The 16,259-nt window shown below is 40.4% G+C and overlaps 2 protein-coding genes across 2 annotated transcripts; one reads left to right on the top strand and one right to left on the bottom strand.

Moving 5' to 3' along the window:
- Nucleotides 1-3,048: 3,048 nt before the first annotated feature.
- micos13 (mitochondrial contact site and cristae organizing system subunit 13) lies at nt 3,049-5,646 on the top strand. Its single transcript, XM_023844322.2, has 4 exons — nt 3,049-3,234; nt 3,687-3,843; nt 4,716-4,767; nt 5,103-5,646. Exons 1-4 carry the CDS (start codon nt 3,206-3,208, stop codon nt 5,198-5,200), a joined length of 336 nt encoding a protein of 111 aa, XP_023700090.1. The 5' UTR covers nt 3,049-3,205; the 3' UTR covers nt 5,201-5,646.
- A 2,833-nt stretch (nt 5,647-8,479) lies between these two features.
- LOC111860485 (transmembrane protease serine 9) lies at nt 8,480-15,405 on the bottom strand. Its single transcript, XM_072700086.1, has 10 exons — nt 15,271-15,405; nt 14,381-14,531; nt 13,994-14,132; nt 13,611-13,865; nt 13,205-13,358; nt 9,794-9,952; nt 9,562-9,712; nt 9,334-9,466; nt 8,806-9,072; nt 8,480-8,638 (listed from the first exon to the last, which is right to left on the bottom strand). Exons 1-10 carry the CDS (start codon nt 15,326-15,328, stop codon nt 8,480-8,482), a joined length of 1,626 nt encoding a protein of 541 aa, XP_072556187.1. The 5' UTR covers nt 15,329-15,405.
- Between the last annotated feature and the right edge of the window lie 854 nt (nt 15,406-16,259).

Genomic DNA, 16,259 nt, shown 5'->3' on the forward strand with positions numbered 1-16,259 from the left:
TTTGTTGGATTTACGGTAGTTCTGGCTAATTGTAAGTGAACGAAGATAAAGACCATTTAAACTGAGATACCTTAAATCCGACAAGTTGTCCGGCTAAGCAAAAAATGTTGCTTTTTGATATGGGTCCATGGTATTGCACTTCTGTGGCAGATGGAATGCATCCGACTTGTTCAAAAAACATGTTAAGTGCATATATATTCCCTTTTTTCTTGAGTGTTTGCTCATGCAAAATGAAATGCGATTAATATAGATTAAAAATGAATGATATTTAATCGTGATTAATCGAAATTAATCCACAGCAGCCCTGTGATTAATCTGATTCAAATTTTTAATCGTTTGACAGCACTAATATATATACACTCACCTAAAGGATTATTAGGAACACCATACTAATACGGTGTTTGACCCCCTTTCGCCTTCAGAACTGCCTTAATTCTACGTGGCATTGATTCAACAAGGTGCTGAAAGCATTCTTTAGAAATGTTGGCCCATATTGATAGGATAGCATCTTGCAGTTGATGGAGATTTGTGGGATGCACATCCAGGGCACGAAGCTCCCGTTCCACCACATCCCAAAGATGCTCTATTGGGTTGAGATCTGGTGACTGTGGGGGCCATTGTAGTACAGTGAACTCATTGTCATGTTCAAGAAACCAATTTGAAATGATTCGAGCTTTGTGACATGGTGCATTATCCTGCTGGAAGTAGCCATCAGAGGATGGGTACATGGTGGTCATAAAGGGATGGACATGGTCACAAACAATGCTCAGGTAGGCCGTGGCATTTAAACGATGCCCAATTGGCACTAAGGGGCCTAAAGTGTGCCAAGAAAACATCCCCCACACCATTACACCACCACCACCAGCCTGCACAGTGGTAACAAGGCATGATGGATCCATGTTCTCATTCTGTTTACGGCAAATTCTGACTCTACCATTTGAATGTCTCAACAGAAATCGAGACTCATCAGACCAGGCAACATTTTTCCAGTCTTCAACTGTCCAATTTTGGTGAGCTCGTGCAAATTGTAGCCTCTTTTTCCTATTTGTAGTGGAGATGAGTGGTACCCGGTGGGGTCTTCTGCTGTTGTAGCCCATCCGCCTCAAGGTTGTGCGTGTTGTGGCTTCACAAATGCTTTGCTGCATACCTCGGTTGTAACGAGTGGTTATTTCAGTCAAAGTTGCTCTTCTATCAGCTTGAATCAGTCAGCCCATTCTCCTCTGACCTCTAGCATCAACAAGGCATTTTCGCCCACAGGACTGCCGCATGCTGGATGTTTTTCCCTTTGCACACCATTCTTTGTAAACCCTAGAAATGGTTGTGCGTGAAAATCCCAGTAACTGAGCAGATTGTGAAATACTCAGACCGGCCCATCTGGCACCAACAACCATGCCACGCTCAAAATTGCTTAAGTCACCTTTCTTTCTCATTCTGACATTCAGTTTGGAGTTCAGGAGATTGACTTGACCAGGAACACACCCCTAAATGCATTGAAGCAACTGCCATGTGATTGGTTGATTAGATAATTGCATTAATGAGAAATTGAACAGGTGTTCCTAATAATCCTTTAGGTGAGTGTATATATATATATATATATATATATATATATATATATATATATATATAGCAATATATATATATATATACAGAGAGAGAGAGAGCTTCATAATCTAGATTATTCTTATACATTAAGTGCATTTCAAATTAATTTGACACAATCTTTTACTTTTGTGAACCGTGTTTAATTCACACTAGGAGCCATTTGATGTTTCAATCAACATAGCTAATTATGTTGTAACAGTACAGGGATACATAGTTATACATTACAGCTTGCATAATTAACAAACTCAGGTGCAGTTCTCAATAAAAAATTCTCTATTTGTATTTGCTCTGCATTCTTGCAGCTTGTACAGATAAAAAGCATGTACGGTACACTTAGCAATTAATTTTGCACAGTGCTTACCAGCATTACCAGGTCAGTTTAGAAAATCAATAAAGGATATTTAAAAGCACTGCAGAATTTTTTATTGGGAAAGTGCTTGCATTTTCACTATATTTTAAATACACCACCTCAAAGTTTTGATTTACAGTGTTTTTCTTGTTGAACCATGGTGCTCTTCTGCCGTCTCTGAGGGATCTTTCTTCAATGAGGAATTAAAACTGTCTCACGGCGGATCCCGCAGCTGTCAGTGGTACCCGTTTCCTTTTTTGTCTGAATCACTGGCGTGAAGTGGTGAATATCATAGCGATTCTGGTCATCATATGAGACTCATAACTTGAAGGTTGTTGCTCCAATTCCCAGGCGGCAGAAACTGAACTGCCTCAGTTAAAATACCATGATTTATGAACTGGTATTCCTATTCAAAGCACTATTTCTCCTAGTACTGTACATCAGTGCATGGTAAATCAACTTGCCTTCAGTGAGAATTCAACAGAAAGGTATTTCCCTAAGTAATGCGTCATCGGCATCTTTGTGGGAGCCCAACCAATAGATATTTTTCGTGTCCCTTAAAATTTGTATTTTTATCACCTAAATTGTCTTAATTTTGAAGATTTTCTTGATTTATACCTAAGAATACACCTGCTTTGCACCGAGCATTAGGTAACGCAAATAGTTAATAGTTGCATATAATTTACATATCATTACAAAAATAACCATTTCAAAAAATTTCCAAGTAGACTGTATATTTACAGTTATCAACAAACTGTGTATTAAATATTTAGTCTATACCATCGTTCTTTGTTTACATTTATTTCACAAATACGTGTATACAGTGACTTTTGAATACAAAGAATGAGATATAACGCAGTGTTCAAATAGTTATCATAGAAGTGTCTTCAAGAGTATACATTACAGAACAATTTAGCGGATTTTTTGAGATTGTCCGTTTACGCAATAAAGAACTAATTAAGACTGTCTTCACTACACCAACAATTTAAAAAGATATGTCAATAATTTGTAATTTGACTGTCGAATCTGCTGCTCTGTTCCTTAAAATCTGTTTTCCGCAGCCGGTTCAAATGTCATTTTGTAAAAACTTTATTGACAGCCACCCGTGGGCGTTCATTGATTTGTCCTTGTGGATTATTCTTGCTGGCCAGCTAGAAACTTTCCCAAATTTAGTCTTTGTCACGTTTTATATAATATATATATATATATATTATTATAATATTTATTACCGTAAGTGTCTCCTTTGGAGAAATTATGGCTAGTAAAGTATTCCCTTTCATAAAGTAAGTATGCATTCTTTTTCTCTTCAACATATGATGTCGCTTTGTATATATGGAAATTCTCACGAGTCTCTTATTTACAGTAAACTTGTGGCTAGTCAGTTTCTAAATCACGTAACGTTGTTATTAAAATTCACATTTACTGTTTGAAAGATGATGGTTATTTCAGCCTCGTAACGACGTGGAAATATTAGCCGGCCCTTAGACTTGAGTGCAGTGCAACCCTGCGATGGTGTATCATGTATGGAACGATGTCACGGTTATTTAAAAGAGCAAATTCTGCAGCATAACTCATCAGTACATTTTATTGTCATTGTAAAAATGGTGCAGGAGTATTAGATGTATTAGTGTTTAACGGTGAAGTTGCTCACACTCTTCGTATACTATTATTTTACGAAAATACGATATGTAAGCATATTCTTTTCTATTCTCCATACTGTGCATATGTATTACAGGTTGGTGACAAAGGTGACCGTGGCTGGGGGTGCCTGCTATGTCGCCTATGACTCCGGCTTACTGGGAGAGAGTGAGAAAGGTTCTGAAATCCTCAGCAAAGCTAAGGCCGCCATTCCCCCGGCTGTGGAGGAGTGGATGAAATACTTCGGTTTTGAGGTATAGCCTTTTATAGATGGCAGTGCCATGCCGTCACCTGTCAGTATAGACTGATTTTCATTTGCGCTTAATGCTCCAGTGAAACTAATAATAGTTTTAAATCATTGTGTCCCAGCTACAAATCATCTATCTTTGCAAATTTGCCTCCATGATTAAATATATTATAAACATGTAACCAATATGCTCAGTGGCCACTTTATTAGGGAAACCTGTTTAATACCATTTAGGACCCCCTTTTGGCAACAGAACATCCTGAACTCTTCCAAGCATGCATTCAACAAGGTGCTGGAATCCCATGTGGTTTGGTTCATGATGTTCTTGCATATGTAGCCATCCCGATGGCTTTAATGAGTCTGGCCTTTCCGTTCTGACTGCCCTCAGTAACAAGGCATCTTAGCCATCAGAGGAGACTGTTTGTGAAAACAAGCAGGTTTTGCCAACAAAGTGGCCATTGAATATATGAGTATTTTACGTTGAGTACCTATGATTACATAAGCAGGTGGAAGATAGATAGATTGATATAGATGGACAGATTACTTTGTATATTATTATTAAGTACTTTTTAATGCTATTTGAGTACCTATAATCTTGATAAAGATAGGCAGGTGGAAGATAGATAGATTGGATGGATGGATGGATGGACAGATGGACATATTACTTTGGATATTATAATCAAGTACTTTTTAATGTACTTGTGTTGACACAATTGGAACACCAATCCAGTTAGAGATTAAGTCTTAATTTGGGGAGATTTCAGAAAATGTGGACCAAGTATTATTTGTTTATACGTTTGTGTAAAATAATGTCATGCTGGTGACCACATCTGCTGGGTTTGTACATTTTAGCGGCTGTTTGGTTTATATGTGTTTCAGCTCCCCGCTCCTCCTAAGATAGACTTCTCCCCTACGGAGACATGGAATTTCGGTAAGAGCATCAGAAACGCACAACAATTAGCATTGATGGAGTAGTGATGCCAAATGAAGCTTCATGAACCATTTTCTGTATTTTCTGGCACCACTAGATGGCGCTTTTGGTTTGTGTTGAGGCATGAACTGGGGGCCCTTGTCAGAAAATACATCAATTGGTTTGAGAAGCTTCGTTTGGCCGTTACTACTTGAAATATAATAAGATGTATATATAGAGAGCTGAATTGTGCAGATTAAATTCTATATTTGGTAACTTTATTCATAGATTTTTATAGACATGGCTCACAGAAAGTGTTACCCTACATTCTTTTCCCCCCGATATGTTGTCTTTAGGAGTGCAGAAGTCCATAAGCACACTTTCGATCGCCCCCACCAGAGCGTGTGAATATACCAACAAAGGCATCCAGTACCTAAAAGATTTGAGCAAGTGAGCATTTAGAGCAGAAGGTTATGGACTTCTTGGTGCCACGTTTATGGGTGAAGATGTTGCACACAGTCAGGCTCATGGTGAAAGAATACTGCATATTCGCCATTGTTTCCTAATAAAATTGGGGTGCATTTTGAAGTCTCCAATTCTTGCAAAAGTTCAAAATTAAATAAAAATAAACAGAGAAAGCATTGAGGACACCGATAAGATCGACGATACCGGTCCTGTGTTACTTTCTTTATTTTATCAAAATATTGTCTGGTCTGTATTATTACCTTCCTCCATATGTGTAAACCATCCTTTTGTATATATCCTAATTCACTCTTTTGTGATACTTTAAATGTGATCCCCAGATATTGTAATTGCATGGTGCACCAAATAAGACAACGGTGGTGTAAATTAGGACAAATTTATTGATTTTTTTTTCCTGAAATAAAATTACAGACAAAATTGCTTGGGTAACTTTTATAATTTATGATTTTGACAATTAAACAAGTAAATTATCATGAATAACAATGACATTTTTTCAGTATATCTTTGTATTGAAGATTGTTGTTTCTCCTAAAAATAATGATAAAAATACAGTTGATCATCATACTGTTGTAAATGAGTCATGGTAATGCTATGAGGTTGTTTTTCAGGGGTTGAACTAGGCTTTTTAGTTCCAGTGAAGGGAACTCTTCATGCGTCAGCATATCCAGACATTTTGGACAATTCTATTCTTCCAAACTTTGTGGGAACAGTTTGGGGAAGGCGGCCCTTTTCTGTACCTGCATGACTGTGTCCCATTGCACAAAGCAAGGTCCATAAAGATATGGTTGGCTGAGTTTGGTGTGGAGGAACTTGACTGGCCTGCACAGAGTCCTGACCTCGATCCCATGGAACACCTTGGGGATGAATTAGAGCGGAGACTGCGAGCCAGGTCTTCACGGCCAACATCAGTGCCTGACCTCACAAATGCTCTCCAGGAAGAATGGTGAAAAATTCAGATTTTTAGACAGAGTAGACAATCTCATGGAATGCTGTTATAGCTGCAAAAGAGGGACCAATTCCATATTGATGCCTATGGATGTAGAATAGGATGTCATTAATGTTCCTGTGGGTGTAATGGCCAGGTGTCCCAATACTTCTGTCCATATCATGTACATACATACACACACACACACACACACAGGGATATGGTTAACATGCGCAGTCAATCCTGATGATTATGCAGCTTACGTGCTGCATATTAAGTTGAACGCCAATTATCAGTGCGTATCAGTTATACACGAGGCCTGGAAATCAGCAATTAGATATGCGTTTCCAAAGTAACACAAGGCAGACTTCCAAAGGCTCTGTGTCTGAATCGCTGTTGTGTCAGTGACAGAAACTGAAAGATTGTTTAATTTTTCAAGAGCAACATGCGTAAAACTTGCAACAGCATATAGCGAATAGGCAAGCTGAATCGGCAAATAGGAGAAGCAGTCACATGTCGACACTGAACAGTGATTACACACAGCTGGTCAATAACAGCATCCCAAGACGGACTGGACTTATCGTTTAGGATATCGAGATTTTGCTAGGTGTTTCTGTTTTTCCTACACCTTCTATTTGTCACTTGATTTAGTTAATTTCCTTTTGCAAACATAAAGCTAATTCAAACCCATATCTCGTTGATCTTAACCACTAAAGTTTTATCTTTTTAGATTTTTTTTGCATGCCTGTCGTGTTGCACCGTCTCAGAAATATGAGTAAAAATAACATTTAGGAAAATAACTGAGTAGTATACTGACAATATTTCGTATATCTAGAAGCTGCATTTAGTGTTCCAGTGTGCTGTTCTGTTCTCGGAAGCCTTTCTGCAGAATGCGTCATTGACTCGGGGGTCTTTCCGGTGAAGCTGCCATTGTGGTAACTTTCATTATTAATGCACTTAAATAATCATGCTGCGTTACCAATTTCCTGTTCTCACATTTACTTTGTCCGTATGCTGCGTAATTTGGGGTTTTCATCAATGGCACATTTCTCTGATTGGGATTACTTCACATTGTACTGATATTTAATGATATTCAAAGTGTAGTTGTTTGCTGGTGGCTATGTTGTGATACTTTGTTTAGGTACATATGGGCTGGTCTATATCGATTTTTCTGTCTCTAAGCAGCTACACTGTCTACTGAGAATGTGTGGGAAAGTATTTTTATGTGTGACTTGTACTTGTCTTGAGTTTACTGATGATGCAGAGAGATGATGCGGTTTATATTTCAGTATGAGTGGGGGGGTGGGCGACATGGTGGGGCCATTAACACTGGTGCCTCACACCTCTGGGACCAGGGATTGATCTCCACCAGGGTCCCACGTGTGTGGAGTTTGCATGTTCTCCCCGTGTCGTGGTGGGGTTTCCTCCAGCTACTCCGGTTTCCCATTGCAGTCCAAAAACATACTGAGGTTAACTGGAGTTCCCAGATTGCCCATAGGTTTGCTTGTGTGAGTGAATGGTGTGTCTGTGTGCCCTGCGATGGGTTGGCGCCCCATCCTGGTTTATTAGCTGCCTTGCGCCCATATCCTCTGGGATGGGCTCTGGACCCCCCATGACCCAGGACGGGACAAGCAATTACAAGAAAGAGATGTGTAGATTGCAATCAGCAGTTTTAAGGGCTTTTTTATCTCCTGATATAAAGCATATACTTATTTTTCTGTTCTGGTTTTATGCATTATAAAATACAGAACATTTTAAAATGTTGCTGAAAATGTCTCTGTTATAATTGCATCTATTGCTGTGTGCCTAGATAATGTAACTCTTCAGAGTGTTTCATGGTTTACCATTTCGCTTTGCTCTAAACGATGCTCACCACATCAAAACACCAACAAAGCTCACCAGACGCTGCCCATGTATGGAATCCCGTCAGTGTGATGCCTATGAATATTCACAAAACCTGACTTTGCATTCTCTTTTCACTGCGTCCAAGTTGATGGACAGTTTACGCTGTATGCACCTGCATGCATGTGTCCCATGCAACTAACAAAGATATGAGACCATACCGCTCAATAAAACAAATGCAGCTTGATTTTATAGTATATAGTTTTACTGTTGCAGTTTTTAACATTATAAAACATGTACATCAATATCGTCTCAAACATTTTCATCATTTTCGAGAGTAGTAAGCTAAATTAATCATAAACTCACTTAAAAGATATACTTTCTCAATTAGTTGCATAAATTCGTACTGTTTGTAGAATATAAAATGAATGCAATGTCTGTACAGTATGTATACCTGAAAATACCTGAAATGAAAATGTCAGACTATGAAGCATTTTTAATTATTTTTCTTATCCAGGGTAAGAACTTGGAGACATTGGTATAAATGTTGGGCATGGTTGGGTAGTCGCATTTTTTGCCGAAGTTGAATGAGACGATGCCCTGGACTACGCCATTGCACACCAAGGGGCCCCCTGAGTCCCCCTGTGGAAAAAAAGCAAACATTAATCTGCTGCATTTAAGCACATTTCAAATCTATGTTTCTTGGGCATTGACTTCATTTAGAAATGCAGGCAAATGATCTGGGCATTTTTTTTTGTGTGATAATACCCAGAATCCTCTGGTGGAGCTGACCCGCGACAGACACAGACCTGGCACGCTCCGTTCTTGGTCCCGTATCCACCAGCGCAGATTATTTTGGCTGGAAGTTCTTCGCGCTGAGATCTCCATAGCTTCCGACACTTGTCCTCATCAATAGTGGAAATTTCTACAACTTGAAGGTTGTCAGCGATCTTTCCTCGCGTTTTCATGGAGCCCCAACCAGCAACGTGGCACACAGTGTTGGCTTTTATCAACTTGTCTGTCGTTGGGACTGCCACGGGTTTAATTGTTTTGCTGTATTTGACGGGTTTCGACAACTCGAGACACAAAAGAAGAGAAAAGGAAATCTATTAAAAAGTCTACTTTAACAGTCAGCCATGTGACTGCTTGTACAACTCAAGAACACTAAAAGGACCAGGAAAAATGATTCATTTCACTCACTATATGTGTAACTAATCCCACGTTAATTGTTTTTTCATTTTTAGGAATATGAACTGAGATAAAACTAACGCATCAATGTATCTAAACACAGTAATGAGGATATTTATTCTTTTTAATAACAATAAACTGCATCTTACCTGCAGAAGCATGATGTCATTACCAGAACTGACACCTTTATAGTCTGTAGGTTTGTAGGTTTTAGCTACATGGAATCTGATCCCCTGGTTTGATTTTATATTATGAGTACCCAGAAGTACACTTATGTTACCCCTGTATAAAGGGAACAACATGTTAGGTCACCATACAAAGAAACAGCCTATTACAGCATCTTGGGGAAGGATGACTTTGAATAGAAAGAAACTCACGGTTTTTCACAGTGAGCTGCAGACAGTATGAATTTTTCTGAAATTAAAAATCCTCCACAATAATGTTTTCCATCCAACTGCAAGGAGGCCATGTACTGCAGAGAATTCTTCGCTGCGTTTTTGCCATTGATGATTTCTCCGCCGGAGGAGTCTTAAAAGGTCAAGGTGTAGGTTTTAGAGACATGCGCAAGTCTGTACCTGCTGGTACGTAAATAAGAGATGAGAGACTTACCAGCATGCACCAGAGTAGGCAGGAGTACAGAGAGCAGAACAAAGCATACTGGAGACATGGTGTTAAGACACGTTTGCTCTAAAACCAGTGTCTGAAGCAGCATTTTATGTAGCTCAAATGGGACGGTGTGGTTACTTATGCGGTTTCCTGTGTCAGTGTCTCACATGGTCACATGAGCAATTGTGCAGCATCATGACCTGCTGAGTCATACAATGAATTTGGCCCATTCTTCCCAGTCAGTGGAAAGGGGTCCCTGGACTTTTTTTCATTTTTTTTGTTAAGATGAAGTTCATTCGGAGTTAGTTTGATCAGAGAAATGCAGGGGAGGCTGGTGTCAGAGGCGGGGAGCACGAGTATATTATAGGGTGCCTTGGAGTATGATTCTGTTGTAGCCGCTGGAAGCTTCTCTACCTCATGCTGTGAATAGCAACACCGGTCCTTCATTGATCCCCATGGGGAAATTTGCTAGTTTCCATAGATCTCATCTTGCTCTTTATGAAAAACACAGACATACAGCCATGGAAAAAAATGAAGAGTCCACTCTATATTTTTAAACAAATCAGAATTTAAAAATCCTGGTTTAATCCTGGTTCTGCTGGCAGAAGGCTATGCTGAGCTGCAGGTTGCTACCAGGTTCAAAATGTCTAAGATAGCAGTACACAAGAATAAGGTGAAGCAGGAGACACTGGGAGCGACCAGAAACCAGCCAGGTAAAGGGCTGAAGTGACTTTCTAATGCCAGAGATGACCGTTAACTTATCCAGCATTTTCTCATGAATTGAAGGATGACATCAAGTGACCTTCCAAAGGAATGGGAAACATTAAGTGCAGGACTGATGATGACTGCTAGGACAGTTCGTATCAGGCCCCTTGATGCAGTTCTGAAGTATCATAAAGCAATGAAGAAGCCCTTCATTAAAGTGAAGCAGGGAAGAGCCAGGCTGGAGTTTGCAAAAATATGTCTTATTCAGAAACACAAACCCCTAAATTGAGAAATGAGTGAAACAAAAAATTGTGCTGTGGTCTCTTAAATTTCCTACGGCTGTACATGTTGCTCTAAAGCCAGTCTTCGAACCAGCATTTTCTGTAACCGGAAGATGTGGTTATTTACGTGGTTTCCTATGTGTCAATTTCTCACAAGGTTACATTTTTATTTTTGTAGTAGGCGCTTCTGTCCAAGGTTACATATATTTTGAGCAATTGGGGGGTTAAGGTGGGACCAAGTTTTTGGGTCCAAATGCCGGGCACCTGAAGCAGTTGGGGTTAAGGGCTTTGCTCAAGGGCCCCAAGATGAAATTATTACTCATTTGGCTGAAGCAGTGTCTCTGAACCCGGTCCTCAGGGACCCCCGACGGTCCACATTTTTGGTCCCTCCCTGCTCCCTGCCAGATGGTCCACGTTTTGGCCACAGGATGTGTTTGAGAAACCTACACACTGTCTGTAATGACATAATACACAATGTGGCTATATTTATGTGGACACCAGCTTAACCAACATCTTGTTCCAGAACCAGGATATTAATATGACGTTGGTCGACCCTTTGTTGCTGTGATATCTCTGTCTCTCCTGGGAAGGCTTTCTGTTAGATGTTGTAACATTGCTGATGGGATTTGCTGCCATTCAGGTTGGGTATTGATGTTGACCACGGCAGCTCTAACAGGGCAGAAATTTGGTGAGCCGATTGTTGGAAAGATCCTACAATGGAGCAAAGTAGAAGGTCACTAATTTCTCCTGTAGAACCAGCCATTCTCCTGCCGTTGTCTGTTGATTTGCATTGCATTGGTGTGAGCTTCATTGCACACCCGTGGCAGAAATGGGTGTGGCTTCATTAACCAATTATAATTAATAGATGTTTCCACATAACAATGATACAGGGAAGGAAAGTCTGGTTCATGCACACGCACACACACACACCTCAGGTTTTTACCACTTTTCCATTTATTTCATAAACTGCAGATTTTTTTTATTCTTGTTAAGCATTGGAAAGTTGAGTGAACAAATAAAACAAGTTTCCTTCATAACATGTAAAGAGTATGTGACAGTGTGTGTCTGACATCCTATTAAATGGTTGTGTGGTGATGTCATAGTCTCATTCTAGGCTGTCCTTTAACTTTAAATGCACTTGTTAACCATTTCATCCCATGAAACAGAACAGTATTTAATGTCCCTCGTAGAAAGAATGCCTCATTTTCTCTGCTGTTATGAACCTTTGAGTTACTCAAAATCAAAGCTGTGACATTTTCTTGCTAATAAAGGTACTAAAATGGTGACAATACTGTAAAATTATTTGCTAGCAAAGAATATTGAGTGTATGTGTAATAAATGTTAAGTGAGTAACATGCAAATGTAGATGATCTCACTGTGTGCAAAAACTTTTGATTGGTAGTGTATATACATATGTGTGTGTGTGTGTATATATATATATATATATATATATATATATACACACACACACACACACACACACATTTCCCTATATTGTATGACAAAAAGGACCAATGTAGTGATATTAAAATGTTTATTTGCTTTTCAGTTCCATTTAATCAATACCATTTTACAAATTTCAACAACATCTGAAAAATTCTAGAAACAGTTTGAGCTAAATGCTGCATTTGGGGACATTGTGGTTTGATTCTCTAATTCCCAGTCACTTAACTGTTACGTGATCGGAGGACAATGATTACTCTCTGTGTAGCACATTGACGGCTGTGTAGTCTTACCACACAGAGCGAACAATGACAATCATGTCTTCCTCTCAAAGTAAGAAAGCTGTAAGTTTGTATTGCAGCTACAAGCCTTGTACAATGCACAGCAGCTTGGCCCTATGGATATGCAGTACTGAGGAAAATCTCACTGACCGAAAATAGATATAAATGAGACAAAATACACATTTTGATGAGGTGTACCGATAAAGGTTTCTTTTTCTTTTCAAGGATATTTATCCACAAGAGAGCAGTGATAACTGCCCTAATGCATAACACCATAAGAAAATGATTTTCATGTAACCTTTAGTGATGGGACAAAGGCTGACTAAGAACATGGCCGTTATCGAGCATTTGCACGGCTGACCGCTGTGAGTCAGCGGGGTTGGTTTCGCTTTGCACAGAACAAGCACGCCCTCCTCACTGCGTCTGCGATATGCACCTCAGGTGTGACCTGTATAGGCTCACAGCATTTTGGCCTCTGCTTGATAAAAAAAAAAAGATCGCTTAATATGATTAAGCGAGATGGTTGTGACGCTGTTACAAAGAGTGGTTTTGTGAGTAATAAACACCAATCTGCCGTGTGCGGTTTTGGAGCTAAACCACAAACTATCTGAGATGCTTTCGCAATGGCTTTATATGGGCTTATAGCACACATTTACTGTCGTTTACACCATTAAAATACTTGCTCTCATATTCTCTCCCTTGTTAGATACTGTTGATGATGCATTTGATCCATGATATGTACTTGGACACTTGAGTGTAGACATTGGGTTTTGTGGGCGAGTTGCAGTTTTTTTTCTGGTTGAATGACACGATCCCCAAGGCCTTCTTTTTACACACCAACGGACCTCCAGAATCACCCTGAAATGAGGAAATCACAAGAAGAGCTCACACCTTGGAGTTATGACTGGAATTATACAGCAAAGCTACTTTCTCAGTCAAACTGTCAGAGGGCCCTGCACTTAAGAGGGACCCCAAAACACAGCTGCAGGGCCTTGGTCAGCAAAATCCCCCCCACCCCCCGCCTTTGCCTACAGTAATATAGATCTTGGAGATCCTCAAGACTGTGTCAACGTCTTCGTTTTTAGCCAGAGGAAGCGCATTTGTACATACCTGACAGATTCCCTTTCTATCTTTATTGCCTCCTGCACACAGCATTCGTTTTGATATAGTTTTCCATGCACTTTTGCAAGCCTTGTACGATTCAGTGGTCACGTTGGCCTCCATTAGGCGTGGCTGGGCTTGTCTGCCATCTTCAGATAACCCCCAACCGGCCACGCTGCACAGAGACCCACCCTTGACTTCCTGATCTTTCTTAGGGATTTCAATCTCCTGGATCGTTTTGCTCCACTCAACGGCCTTCTCCAGCTACAGTCAAAAACATTCCCGTCCCATCAAACCTCAGCTGAATTGCCACTGTTATCAATGTAAAAGTGCATAATTATCAAATATTTGACCTACACATCAAACGTGAAAAATCTGGCTAGGTTACATACCTGCAGGAGCATAATATCATTGTCTAAAGTTTTGTGGTCGTACCCAGGGTGGATGTGGTAAAACTTCACAGGTATTCTGACCGTATTTTCTTTCTTTGTAATGTCATGTGCACCAAGCACAGCAGTCAGGTTGTGTTGCCTTTGCAAAAAGCAAAAAATGTATCACCTTAGTACTAAGCATTAGTACAACTTCGACGTAAGATCTCTCACATTATCACAATCCCCTTTCATTTCATATTGTTTCTAAGCTTATTTGAATGGTCAGTTTAAGCATTAGATTGAGAATAACTAATTGTTGGCCAATGCCATTGTGTTGACTTGCGATTTTGCCACCCCGGTGTGCCGTCCCCAGGGCAGGGGTGTGCCGTCCCCGGGGCAGGCTCCTACCACAAGAAGCAGTGTGCCGCAGTCATCACGAAGGACTTGGACACCAAGAATCCCCCGCAGGTGTGATAGTCCCTGACTTGCAAGGAGACCATGTAGGGCCTGGCATGTGGCACAGTCTCTCTGCCATTGACAATGCCGAAATCGTTTTGGGCTGGAAGAAGCACAGCTCTTTACTCGCTTGCTGCAAGAAGGCGTCTTCACTGCACCGACTGGAAAACTCATCGGAGGAAGACAAATGCAGTGGCACCAAATACAGACTGCCAACAGATGCATTTTATCCACAAGCACGTACAGTACTGTGCAAAAGCCTTAGGTAGTGAAAGAAAGTTTTTAAAGCTATGTTTCTGGGGACTAAGGGTATATTAGTTAAGAAAAAAACAGTGGAACATATGCAAATGTACAGTAACGCGACAAGAAACAGCAAGAATTTCTTCCGTTTTCTGAAATGGTGCAGAAATCTTGTTAGATGGCTAGACCAACACCATTTCAGTTCCCAAAATTCTCCTCAGGCATATTGACTAACCAAAAATCGTATGCTAGTGGTCAAATCAACAAATACATGGGTATGTTAGATGGTTACTGCAAATACCGGAGTTCCTTTGGAGAAATGGCTAAGCTGACACACTCTGATAGACATTATCTCATAGTTTTACATCAGCATGAAGAACATTTCAGTGCACTGCCTAAGGCTTTTGTGCAATCCATGTGTGCATCTCAGTAACACAGCAGCATTATAAACTGCAAACAGCATCTCAGCCCTTGTTATTACTGATTTTGCACTTCTGTTATCCTCCAATTAACTGAAAGGTCATCTCAAAAAAATCTAGTGCAGGGAAGCTGCTGTGGGTCTAGATTGTGGTGATCGGAGAGATGGTACGTCGAGAACTTACCAGAAAACCCCAGTGAAGACAGCAGAGCGGCCAGCAGAATCAGACCTGTGGCCGGCATGATGTCAATGCGATTCTGAGATCGGATCCTCACACTTCAAGGAAATGCAGGGTCTCTCTCCGCCCCCACTGGAAACTATGTGTGGTTTTTGCAAGCCCTCCTGTGCAAGGTGATCTAAAATAAAGCTTATAGGCCTAGTTTGACAGAGGTGACAAACCTGAGACACACTTTGCTTTTGTTGCCAGCTAAGTGAACATTACTCACCAAACAGCTTTTAGATGGACGCTCTATGCATCGTTTTTGTGACCATAGGACACAATGATAAATATGTCATTCTAAATGAAGATGCAAAGATCATATGTATCCAAAATAAATCTACGATTAAGTCTCAGCCTTCTGTCTTATGTAGGAGCTTCTTCACCTTGCACTGTGATTTTGCTTCAGATGAACTCAAGCATGAACAGATACACTATATGGAGAAAAGTATTGGGAGACTCAGCCATTGCACCCACTGGAACTTTTATAACATCCCATTGTATATTCATAGGCATCAGTATGGAGTTGACCTCTCCTTTGCAACATATCAAGACATTTTGGACAATTCTATGCTTGCAACTTTGTGGAGCAGTTTGAGGGAGGCCCTTTTCTGTTCCAGCATGACTGTGCCCCAGTGCACAAAGCAAGGTCCCTAAAGACATGGTTGGGTGAGTTTGGTTTGGCAGAACTTGACTGGCCTGCACAGAACCCTGACCTCAACGCCATGGAACACCTTGGGGATGAACTAGAATGGAGATTACGAGCCAGGTCTTCACTTCCAACATCAGTGCCTGACCTGATCTTCTGGATGAATGGGCAAAAATTCCCACAGACACACTCTGATCTTGAGGAAAGCCTTCACTGAAGAGTGGCAGCTGTTATAGCTGCAAAGGGGGGAGCAACTCCATACTGACACCTATGGATTTAGAATGTGATGTCATAATAGTTCCTGTGG

This window comes from Paramormyrops kingsleyae, chromosome 15 (genome assembly GCF_048594095.1).
Source record: "Paramormyrops kingsleyae isolate MSU_618 chromosome 15, PKINGS_0.4, whole genome shotgun sequence".
Classification (NCBI taxonomy): Eukaryota; Metazoa; Chordata; class Actinopteri; order Osteoglossiformes; family Mormyridae; genus Paramormyrops; species Paramormyrops kingsleyae.

Coding starts and splice junctions, on each gene's coding strand:
- micos13 (XM_023844322.2), top strand. CDS start 3,206: ATGGCTAGTAAAGTATTCCCTTTCATAAA. Junction 3,844..4,715: donor TGAAATACTTCGGTTTTGAG/GTATAGCCTTTT, acceptor TATGTGTTTCAG/CTCCCCGCTCCTCCTAAGAT. Junction 4,768..5,102: donor TACGGAGACATGGAATTTCG/GTAAGAGCATCA, acceptor TGTTGTCTTTAG/GAGTGCAGAAGTCCATAAGC.
- LOC111860485 (XM_072700086.1), bottom strand. CDS start 15,328: ATGCCGGCCACAGGTCTGATTCTGCTGGCCGCTCTGCTGTCTTCACTG. Junction 14,133..14,380: donor GCGGCACACTGCTTCTTGTG/GTAGGAGCCTGC, acceptor CTTTTTGCAAAG/GCAACACAACCTGACTGCTG. Junction 9,073..9,333: donor ATGACATCATGCTTCTGCAG/GTAAGATGCAGT, acceptor TTGTGTCTCGAG/TTGTCGAAACCCGTCAAATA.